Source organism: Macaca nemestrina, chromosome 13, assembly GCF_043159975.1.
Source record: "Macaca nemestrina isolate mMacNem1 chromosome 13, mMacNem.hap1, whole genome shotgun sequence".
In the NCBI taxonomy this organism is placed as follows: domain Eukaryota; kingdom Metazoa; phylum Chordata; class Mammalia; order Primates; family Cercopithecidae; genus Macaca; species Macaca nemestrina.
Window position 1 is genome coordinate 10,055,466 of NC_092137.1, and position 12,256 is coordinate 10,067,721.

The 12,256-nt window shown below is 37.2% G+C and overlaps 1 protein-coding gene across 2 annotated transcripts in view; it reads left to right on the forward strand.

Moving 5' to 3' along the window:
- LOC105486505 (TATA-box binding protein associated factor, RNA polymerase I subunit B) overlaps nucleotides 1–12,256 on the forward strand; it is a 90,137-nt gene that overhangs the window by 52,612 nt on the left and 25,269 nt on the right. For both annotated transcript variants that reach the window (XM_011749403.3, XM_011749404.3), the window contains exons 9-11: nucleotides 3,572–3,719; nucleotides 10,347–10,524; nucleotides 11,125–11,171. In XM_011749403.3, the coding sequence (XP_011747705.2) occupies nucleotides 3,572–3,719; nucleotides 10,347–10,524; nucleotides 11,125–11,171 (373 nt within the window). The remainder of the gene's footprint in view (nucleotides 1–3,571; nucleotides 3,720–10,346; nucleotides 10,525–11,124; nucleotides 11,172–12,256) is intronic.

Here is a 12,256-nt window from a genome sequence, read left to right on the forward strand (position 1 = left end):
GGAAAAGTTAGTTCTGTTTAAAAATAAAAGAAATTTTTAAAAATGAAATCTATAATACTGAATGGAGACTAGCAGAATCTGGAATCTAATCTATAGGGTAAATAGTTAGATAAGCACACTTGATAATTATTTTCTCCTCAATTCATATTTGAAAGAATAGTGGTCTCTTTGTTACCAGATGTTGAGTTTGATGTATCAGCTTTTAGTGTGTAAGTTTTGAAAATATCCTAAATCCTTTTAAACCTACCAAGTCGCTTTTCATTAATGACCTTACACATACTTATGAATTTATCATCCATTAAATCATTTTTTAGATGACTTTTTTTCTAAGGGGAACATTTACCGCTCTAGTGTTTTGTTTGCAGATAAAAGTACTTAATTGCATTTCTTACCTGCATTATTTAAAAGCATTAAGATTGCCATAAATCTTATTAGTAATGTTAAATTGTCTCAGCTTGAAAAGATGTTTCAAATTCTGTGCAGAATGAACCAGAGGTCTAAATTAATTAATTTTATAAATAAAAAAGAAGTCACGTTCTTTTCAAAGGTTGCTGAGAACTTATTTTTCTTTTCTCTTTTTAAAATTCACAGATTAAAATACAATTAATAGTATTTTAGTGTACAAGTAGATTAACTGTATCCCAACATTAAAGAAAATCTTAAAATGCCACGTTGCTACTTTGGATTAACAGAAAATTACTTTGTATTCTTCAGCTACAGATCAATCATATGTTGGTAATATAACATAAACTGAAGGCATTTTTCCTAAGGAAATGTAAGAGTTTAGCTATTGAAATAGTTGTACCAAAATAAATGTAATACAGAGAAGATTTTAACTTCAGGCAAAGGAAAATCACGCATAGTTATAAATTCTAAAAATTCACAGTATGCTTGTTTCTGTATAAGCATATACCCCTGCACCATTAAGGTCTTTCCACCTTTGTATTTGAACGATGATTTCTCCCACAAAGGTGATGCATGAAGCTTTTTTTTTTTTTTTTTTACTTTTTATTGAGGTAAAATAGACACATAGGAAAGTCTACACATCATAAATGTATATACAGTGTGAAGAATTTTCACAACCTGAACACAGTCACATCCCCAGCACCCAGCTTCATGGAGAAGCATTACTAGCACCCCAGGAGCTCTGCTGCGTGCTCCCTTCCAGTCCTGTCCTACCCACCCTTAGAGTAATCAGATCCTGACTTCTAACAGTACAGAAGTTGGGGACGGAGTTACTGAGTTTTATACTTTATATAAATGGAATTGTTCTCTTTTGCATCTGGCTTTTTTCTTTGAACATTATGTTTTGAAGATTGACTCATTGTTGCATGTAGCACATTCACTTACTGAATACTGTTCCATTGTGAGATTATATCACAATTTACTGATCTATTGTAGATAAGTAATTTACGGACATTTGAGTAATTTCCAGCCTAGAATTGTCACAAATAGTGTTGTTATGAACATCCTAGTACATGTCTTTTATGGTCATGCATACACATTTCTGCTGGGTATACATAGCTAGGAGTAGAATTCCCTTGACCTAGGGGGTACATATGCTCAACTTTAATAGATACTGCAAAATGGATTTTCAAAATTTTTATATTAGACTCAATTTTAATAGTGTTCTACCATATCAGAAATGTTAGTTTTTTGAAATCTCGCAAGCACATGTGTGTTATAACCCGATAATTTCTATTTTGTACTATAGTTATTTATCCAAGCCTTATCTCCTTTCTCGATTGTCAACTCTTTAAAGAAATTGTCTTATTCATCTTTTTATTTCTGATATTATCTTATTCATGTTTTTATTTCCCAAAGTACTTTGCACAATTCCTTGCATATAATAGGCTCTAAACTAATTTTTTTTTTTTTTTTTTTTTTTTTTTTTTGAGACAGAGTCTCGCTCTGTGCCCAGGCTGGAGTGCAGTGGTACGATCTCGGCGTACTGCAAGCTCCGCCTCTCGGGTTTACACCATTCTCCTGCCTCAGCCTCCCGAGTAACTAGGACTACAGGTGCCCGCCACCACACCTGGCTAATTTTTTGTATTTTTAGTAGAGATGGGGTTTCACCGTGTTAGCCGGGATGATCTTGATCTTCTGACCTCGTGATCCACCCACCTCGGCCTCCCAAAGTGCTGGGATTACAGGCATGAGCCACCACGCCCGGCTGCTCTAAACTAAATTTTTTATGAGAATAGATGAGTAAATGAAAAATTGCATGCAGTATTAATATTAGGAATGTTTATAAATTGCAAAAATACAAATGGTATATGCAAAAAACTGAGTTCTTAAAGTAAGTGCTAGACAGAATTAATATATTAATATTTGTTCATAGCTTTCCTGAACTTTTATATACTTTTTATATGCTTTTATGTGGGCCAGTTTAGTATAAAGTTGAATTGTGGATTTTTAACTACTAGACTTAAAGCCTGGCGTTACTCCCATATAGAAAAGCACGTGAATATTATGTAACAGTGATCTGCATTTGTTAGCTCTGAATTTGAAGAGCAATGAGAGAGTGCAGGTGAGAAAGGTGAGAGGGAAGTTGTGTATCAGAGCAGTCATGAAAACATTTTAACTGTGATCGGGTTGTATGAGCCAAATGGAATTTTAGTGGCTTTTAACATTTAGTATGTATCATTTAAAATTGCTGAGTTAAAATATTAAGGATTTATGGGAGTTTTCTCCCTTCATACTTTTCTCCAAATTCCAGATTTTTTTCCGTGAATGCATGTTAGTTTTATCTGTTCCTTTTTCTTTTCTTAAGCATTCTAAATACTCTGGCTTGGAACATATTACTTGCTAAATCAGAAAATTTTTTTTTCTTTCTGACTTTGAGTTTAGGTTCAAGGGGCACATGTGCAGGTTTATTACATGGGTAAATTGCATGTCGTGGGGGTTTGATGTATAGATTATTTTGTCACCCAGGTAATAAGCACAGTAAAGGTAGTTTTTTGATCCTCACCCTCCACCCTCAAGTAGGCCCTTGTGTCTGCTGTTCCCTTCTTTGTGTCCATGTGTACTCAATGTTTAGCTCCCACTTATAAGTGAGAAATGCAGTATTTGGGTTTTTGTTACTGAATTAATTTGCTTAGGATAATGGCCTCCAGCTCCATCCATGTCGCTGCAAAGGACATGATCTTGTTCTTAGGGCTGTGTAGTATTCCATGGTGTATGTGGATCATAATTTCTTCATCTGGTCTGCTGTTGGTAGGCATTTAGGTTGATATTACATCTTTGCTATTGTAAATAGTGCTGTGATGAACACACATGTGCATATATCAATGACTTATATTCCTTTGGGTATATATCCAGTAATGGGATTGCTAGCTTGAATAGCAGGTCTGTTTTAAGTTCTTTGAGAAATCTCCAAATTGCTTTCTACAGTGGCTGAACTAATTTACATTCCCACCAACAGTGCATCAGTGTTCCTTTTTATGCACAACTTCACCAGCATCTGTTATTTTTTGACTTTTTAATAATAGCCATTCTAAATCAGAACATATTTTTAAAAATAATTTTTGTTGCAAAAATTGCGACTATGATGATCTCTCTTTTATTTCAGTCTTGGCCTGACTACGAGGATATCTATAAAAAAACAATTGAAGTTGGCACATTTTTAGATTTGCCTCGTTTTCCAGACATAACTGAAGACTGCTATCTTCATCCCAACATACTGTGTATGAAATACTTGATGGAAGTCAACCTCCCTGGTAAGTGTGTGGCATATATTGTGGGGACACTTTAACTATTGGAGTTACGGTAAGCAGACTTTTCAAATCACAGAGTATTAGAACCACCTGAAAAGGTCCATGGTAACATGAAACTTAATTTCAAAATTCTTTCTTAAAATAATTCAGACCCTTTAAAATCATTAAAGGGACAATATTCAGAAATAGAGTTTTCAGAAATAGAGTTCTGTTTTGGTGTGAGGGATTTATGCTTGAAAGAAGATGTTTGATTTTTATAGTAAGTTTGCTAAGTGCAAGTAAAGTACCAAATGTTTCAGTGTATGTTTTTAATGACCTGTCCCCCATCCCAAAATGGTACTTTTTAATTTGCATGAAGCATTATTATTACGTAATGAATTCTAATTTTTAAAAAATCCTAGAAGCTAATCTCTGTAACATTTTTATTGTTTGATAATATATCCAGTCCATAAAACAAATGGAGATCAAAGTCTGGTCAGATCATATTGAGCTCTTTAAGGCAGTGAAACATAAAATGTAAAAAGAGCCTCACTCGGAGCTTGCAGTGAGCTGAGATCCGGCCACTGCACTCCAGCCTGGGCGACAAAGCGAGACTCCGTCTCAAAAAAAAAAAAAAAAAAAAAAGAGCCTCACTATACCTGGTTCATAGTATACCAACACACAGGTAACCTCAATGGAATCTGCTGGTGGAATCCAGTCCTGAATTTCTTGTTAGACTAGAAATATGAGAAATTTTGGACTTATATTCTTAAGAGAAAATAAACATGGTGTGACTATACCATTGCTGAAGCAATGTAAAAAATGTAATTGAATGTGTTGTTAATAGGAGAGTAAAATACGTGTGTTATGTGGAAAAAGCAACATACAAAATTGTATGCACAGTAACTATAAATATGAATATAAATATGTAGTAACATGTATATAAATGTAAGTATTGTAATAATTTAAAATTTTTTTAAAAACAGGAGCAAAAATAATTTAAATTTTTCAAATGTAACATTTCTAAAGCTAAGGAATATGGCTCTTATTGACATTCCAGAAATCAGTAATTATTTAAGATTCTAGAATTTAGAAGATTTTATTTCTGCATTTGGACATGTTGTATATCAGAATTACTATTTTGGATTTTTTTTTTCTTTCTGCTGCTTTGATGGGTCTCTCAAGTACGGAAAGTTCTTGTATGCTGTCTTATATTCTAAATCCTGAGTTTATAGAGCGAATACTGGTCTATGGAAGGAACACCAGGGATTATCAAAATATAACTGATGCAGCCTGGTTAATAGCAAACAAGCATCTATCTCAAGTGTTTGTTGTTGGACAGAGAGGGGATGGTAGGTTTTCTGGCTGCTATCTATAGTTTAACTATTTTTCTTGCCTAACGTTTCCTGTAAGGAGTAGAAATAAATCCATTATAATATGCAGAGAGACGTTATTGACATTTGATATTTATTAAGTGACTTTTTGGAGGCAGTATTATAAAAAATGGAGGTAGAAAAATTTCACTTCTCGGCCGGGTGCGGTGGCTCACGCCTGTAATCCCAGCGCTTTGGGAGGCCGAGGCGGGCGGATCACAAGGTCAGGAGATCGAGACCACAGTGAAACCCCGTCTCTACTAAAAATACAAAAAATTAGCCGGGCGCGGTTGTGGGCGCCTGTAGTCCCAGCTACTCGGGAGGCTGAGGCAGGAGAATGGCGTGAACCTGGGAGGCGGAGCTTGCAGTGAGCCGAGATCGCGCCACTGCACTCCAGCCTGGGCAACAGAGCGAGACTCCGTCTCAAAAAAAAAAAAAAAAAAGAAAGAAAAATTTCACTTCTCACAGTCTGTTCAATAGAAATAATTTGAAATATAGAAAAAAATTACACATAAATGTTATTAGTCTCTTTATAATATTGAAAAATCAGAAACAACTTAAATATCCAAAAGAAAGGGAAGGGTTATGTAAACAGTGGTGTGTGCATTCAGTGGAACATTAGGTATGTAGCTTTTAAAATAATGTTTATGAAGAGTTCATAAAGCATGGAAAATGTTTATGTTATAATAAAAAGTCAAGCCAAATTACAAAATTAACGTATAACATAACCACAGCTACATAAAATGAAGACATTCATGAAAAGATTAGAAGTAAATATACCAAAATGTTAAAGTGGCTGTTTCTAAGTTAGGGTAACACATGTTATTTTTTTTTTCTCCTACCTTTTTGTGTCTTATAAATATCCTATATTGAGTTGTATTACTTATTAGTGGGCACGGGGAGTGCAATAAGCTTTTTCTTTTTTTTTAAAGACAAAGTCTTTCTCGGTTGACCAGGCTGAAGTGCAGTGGCGTGATGGTAGCTTATTACAACCTTGAACTCCTGGGCTCCAGTGATCCTCCCACCTCAGCCTCCCGAGTAGCTGAGACTACAGGCACACACCACCATACCTGGCTAGCTTTTTTTGTTATTATTTTTAGTAGAGACGAGGTCTTGCCATGTTCCCCAGGCTGGTCTTGAACCTCCAGGCTCAAGCCATCTTGCTGCCTTGACCTCCCGAAGTGCTGGGATTACAGGCATACGCCACCAAGCCTGGCCTATTTTTTTTTAAACAAAAAATAGATCTACAAATTAAGTTATGATACTCCCTATATCTTAGGATTTAGATTCTAAAATGTTTACAGTTGGTTTGCAAACCACCCATACATAAGATTATAAGAGTATTGGCCGGGCGTGGTTGCTCAAGCCTGTAATCCCAGCACTTTGGGAGGCTGAGATGGGTGGATCACGAGGTCAGGAGATCGAGACCATCCTGGCGAACGTGGTGAAACCCCGTCTCTACTAAAAAATACAAAAAACTAGCCGGGCGATGTGGCAGGCACCTGTAGTCCCAGCTACTCGGGAGGCTGAGGCAGGAGAATGGCGTAAACCCGGGAGGTGGAGCTTGCAGTGAGCTGAGATCCAGCCACTGCACTCCAGCCTGGGCGACAGAGCGAGACTCTGTCTCAAAAAAAAAAAAAAAAAAAAAAATTATAAGAGTATTTCCAGAATGTGCCATTTGTAATTACAAATATTGCTCTCGGTAATGCCATCAGTTGTGCGGTGCCATTGATCAAAAAGAAAAGATCTGTGTATGTGGTACTTTTACAAAGATAGGGTTTAGTGTTCCCAGAAAGCTAAAAGTGGTTTTAAACATGCTGGGGCAATAGCCGCCTCTCCTCAATGCCTTTAAAGGTGACCAGGTAGCCTCTGGGGCTCGGGGAAAGGTTTCGGCAAGCATGTCACACACGCCCTGCCTGAGTAAGCGCTACCCCTTTGATGGCCATCAGTGAGCTCAGATGCACTCTCCACCCTCTGGTATAGTTCCTCCCATTGTCACCCACAAGCCTGCTGGAGAGAGTTTCTGACGGTGTTCGTGATCATTTATGTAATTTCTGTTTCATGTATGTAATTTCTGAAGTTTCCAAAGTGCCCATGTATAAATTCTCTCCTTTGTGAAGGTGGGAAGGGAGGACAGGCAGGCTTCCCCTTGACAGATGAGACTTAGGGTGGTTCAGGGACACCCAGCTGGTAGATGGCAGAGTAGATTCCTACAACCCAGTCTTACCCTTCCAAGGCCTGTGCTCTTCCCACGCTCTGCTCCCTTCCAAGACCCTATACTGTCCTTGCTACCATTCTCATCATTTCTTCCAGTTGCTTTTTAGTTAGTCTGTACTTTTGGCATAAGGGGAGCAGTTCAAGATCTTAATTCTTTTTTTTTTTTTGAGACAAAGTCTCACTCTGTCACCCAGGCTGGGGTGCAGTGGCATGATCTCGACTCACTGCAACCTCCACCTCCCGGGTTCAAGTGATTCTCCTGCCTTAGCCTCCCAAGTAGCTGGGATTACAGGTGCCCGTCACCATGCCCACCTAATTTTTGTAATTTTTTTTTTTTTTTCCTGGGACGGAGTCTTGCTCTATCGCCTAGGCTGGAGTGCAGTGGGATGATGTCCACTCACTGCATGCTCTGCCTCCCGGTTCATGCCATTCTCCTGCCTCAGCCTCCCGAGTAGCTGGGACTACAGGCACCCGCCGCCACACTCAGCTAATTTTTTGTGTCTTTAGTAGAGACGGGGTTTCACTGTGTTAGCCAGGATGGTCTCGATCTCCTGACCTTAGGTGATCTGCCCACCTTGGCCTCCCAAAGTGCTGGGATTACAGGCGTGAGCCACCACACCTGGCCAAGATACTAATTTTAAAAGAAGAGAAATATTTCAAGAAACGTCATTTTTTAGAATAACAATACTAATATGGTTTTGATTTTTAAATTATCTGAGAAGAGACTATAGCTTCTACAACCCAATATAAATAATGTTTAAAATTTTAGTACATGTATTTTAAAATTAATTCTTTCCCATGTTTGAAGTGTGCATGTTTGAGTGTAAGAGTCCTGTCTATCACTCATTTCTCTAATTTCCTTCATTATATTAATGCACAGTGTCTTGTACCTAGTAGACACTCAGTAAATGCTTGTTGAATTGAGCTTTATTTTCTATCTCCTCATCTTTTTGCATCTGAATGAAGCCCGGGAGTAAATTCAGGTGAAGCCTGTAAATTGAAATTATCTTGATAGTATAATAGTCCAAATTCTCTGCCTCACAAAGACCTGTACTGTCTGGCCCTGCCAACCTCTTCACATTCAGTACTAAAGCCTTGTTGGACTGTTCGCATTTCCTGAAAGCACCTTCCCATCTTTGTCATAGCCTGTACCGTACTGCATTCTCATTAGGAAAAGGACTTGAGGAAAAGGACTGTGTCTGTATCTTAAGTACCCAGAACACAGTAGTTGCTCAGTAAATGGTTGCTGGAAGAATAAAAGCCAAGTGAAAACTTTAGCCAAGCTATCAGAATCTGGTAGACATAAAAATTCTTTGATGCTGTATTTTGAATTATCATTGTTATATGTGTTCTGTTTCTATGTTAACAAAGCATTTTTTAATCAGCAAAAATTGTTTTTACTTAAATGTTTCAAGAAAGAAATTAATTTTGTGTTTTATTTATTCTTTATCATAAACATGTAATTAGTACCAATTATGTGTGGGTCATAGCAGTTAGGAAGACAAATAAAACAAGATTGAGTCACCCTCAAGTTTAAGAGGGAAACAGAAAGATAAACCCTTAACTGAGTGCAGTAGAAGGGTACATGCCAGGAGATCTGCTTTAGCACTCAGAAGAGGGCCAGTCACAGGAGGCTGTGGTATCATGTCTGTTCTTAGAGGAAGTCACTGGTATAACCAAGTTCTCTAAGATGAGTGAGCTTCAGCCAGGCAAAGCCTGAGATGAGGAATGCGGGGAAAGAAACTGGCTTTCTAGGCAACGGGGCAAAAGTAGCTGTGCAAAGCCGAGAGGCAAGTGACAATATGGCTTGTTTGGGGGAACTATGGAGATTAGGCTGGGAGCTAAAGGCTTTAGTGAGTTCATGAGAGCAGGGGAATACGATCTTTGGGCCACAGGAGAGTAAGACTAGAGAAAGGGAGAGCAGTTCTAAGGGTGGCCCAAGGAGCAACAGTGAAGGGAAGAAAGGGGATGGATTGGAAAGCAGTCAGCACTGATCCAAGTGCCTTAGGTGTATTCATTAATTCAGTCTTCACAATCGTTATGAAGCACATACTATTCTTATTCCTATTTTAGATAGATTGTTTAAAAACTGAGGCACAGAAAGGTTATATAACATGTCCAAGGTCACAGAGCTAGTAAGTGATGGAGCAGGGACTCTAGTCCAGGCAGTTTGGTTCCATAGTCTCTTCTCAACCATGGTACTGTATGCCACCTTGAGAGAATGGAATTAACAGGACATGGTGGCTGAATGCATGTAGGAGATTCAGTTCAGTTCCATACAAGCTCATTATCTCTTATAAATAATGGCTATCATACTTGAAATTGATTAGAGTAGGCTGTGGTCACATCTTACATACTTAGATTGGGAAGTACAGAAATTCTTTGTTTAGTAACTTTAAGAGTTTTCAAAGTCTATTCGCTTGAGCATAACTTCAATTTATTCTCATTATAACCCATTTTAGAAATGAAGAAACTGATGCTAAGTGACTCTGATCCAAGAGTCACAAAGCTAATGATTGGAAAGCTTAAATATAGGTCCTAGGTTTTCTGGTTCCAAGTCCCATGTTATTCAGTCTTGAGTAATAGGTGTAGTCTATGCTTAAGATATAATTTCTTTAGGAAAGTAATATATCTAGTTAAACACTTGTTGAGGGCTTCCAGTGTGCCAGCCAGGATGCCAGCCAGTGCACATACATTGCTAGAGAAGCTTTTGATCTTATAAGGGAGTGGAGTTAGTTTTAGGTGAGCACACACTGCTGTAGAAACACAGACAAGAGATGTGGATGAAACAACTGGTATGTGGCTGCCAGATGCCAGGATGTGTCCTAGAAATAGTAGATGTTTTAGGAAGTCGGAATAGGGAATGATACGCCATTTTAAGATTCTACCATTCATTTTTCTATACGGATGCCATGTTTTGTTGTTTTATTCACAGAATGTGTGTCTCTGAGTTCTTGTATAGTGTTGTGTTTTAAGATAAAGGGTTTTTTATGGATATATACATTGGGGATGATCTAGTTGCCAGATAATTTAATTTACATTTTACTGTTTTGTTCTTCAGATGAAATGCATAACTTAACTTGCCACGTGGTGAAAATGACTGGAATGGGAGAAGTGGATTTTCTGACATTTGATCCTATAGCTAAAATGGCAAAAACTGTTAAGTACGATGTACAAGCTGTAGCTATCATTGTGGTGGTATTGAAACTGCTTTTTCTGTTGGATGATAATTTAGAGTGGTAAGTGTATGTCAATTTTATGACAAGTAACGTTTTATGGTGCTGATCTTAGTTTTTTAAGAAAGCTTTAAATGTCATGAAAACACTTTAAAAAAAGAGATAAAGAAAAAATGTGTACTGTATTTACCTAATTATATGTTATCTCAAAAAATGGAGACTCTCAATTGTTATAGAACATTGACTAGTAGTCACAATTACTTCTTACACAGTACTTTGACTCAGCTGGTTGTCAGTTGTTTGATCATGTTTTATACCTGTTATTCTTTAGGTAGCAATGTTCCTCATTGCTCCACTGATTTCCTAGTTTTAAAGTATCTTCATAAATCTCTGTCTGTATCCCTTTAGGCTCCTGGCAATATGTGTTCTCAAAGATTATTTTAGAAAGTAAAGGAATCTTAATATGTCGCCCCTCCCAAATGCCAACAAAGAGTGACAGTATAATTTATAGTGTCTCCTTCTCTGTTTCAGTGATAGCTTCTCCATGAAAACTTGGTATCAGTTTCAAATACTATTCTATACTTTTCTCTCAGAAGAATTCAGAATTTATCTTTCCAAATACATGACTTCTAAATAAATTGATTTGTTTATTGTTATCTCCAGGTCCTTGTCTAATCTTGCTGAAAAACATAATGAAAAGAACAAAAAAGGTATTTTAATTTTTTATCATTCAAATTCAAAGTGGTCATAGATGATAGATTAAAAGATGGAATAACTGTAGGCAAACAACTTTGAAAAATATACACATACACATGCACTATACACATGTATACAAACTAAATATTGTACCAGTATTGTTTTTTCATATAATTACCTACTTGTATCTCTAGGGTACTAAAAAATACCAGTGAGTCCCTATTATATGTAAGACCAGCCAGCTTTGTATTCCCAACTTCTACTCACCAGCCATGCTAGATCATGAATTTACAGGTAGCTTTGTGACCATCCTGTCTATTCTGATGCTTTCAGCCTTTGCTCTTGTTGGTCCCTCTATCTGAAATGTTCTTTCCTTCTTACCCCAACTCCTGTTCAGTCCCTGGCAAATCCTCCTTTATGCTTCAAGATGCAGCATAAACACCACTCTTCTGTCTCGTCTTCACACCTATCCACTTCACAATGCTTCACCTCTTCCCAAATCAGAACTAATAACCCCTGCCACAGTCACTCTTGTTCAGACTTCTGCTAGATGTTTAGTACCTTGAGGTCTAACTAATGGCCTAAGTACATCTGTCCCTATTAGATTGCCAATATTTGTAAAGTGCTTAGAAGAGCATCTGGCATCTAATAAGTACTTTATAAGTGATAGACAGACAAGTGAAGTGTGACCTTCTGGAAGGAGGGATCATATCTTTTTTTTCTTTTTTTCTTTTAATGTATTTTTAGTGCCTAACATAGTGACTAGCCTAAGAGCAGCTCAGTGAAGTATGGTGAATATGTGAATTATTAAATTCAATTCCAGTTTCTTAATGTTCTCATTAGGATTTATGTTCATTGGTTTTAGAGGCTTGAATTTATTGGTAGCAATCAGTTTGTGTGTTCTTTCCAGAATATGTGCAAAATAAAATACTACTTTCTGTATGTTGCTCATGTTGGCTTCTATGTAGAGTGAAAGGTTGAACTAGCTGTCTTCTGATATCCCCGCTAATGCTAAAAGGTGGTAATTTACTACGTAGACATATAGAATAAACAGAGTACTTTGACCTGTCTCCCTTGTAGGCCTCAAAATAAATCCATG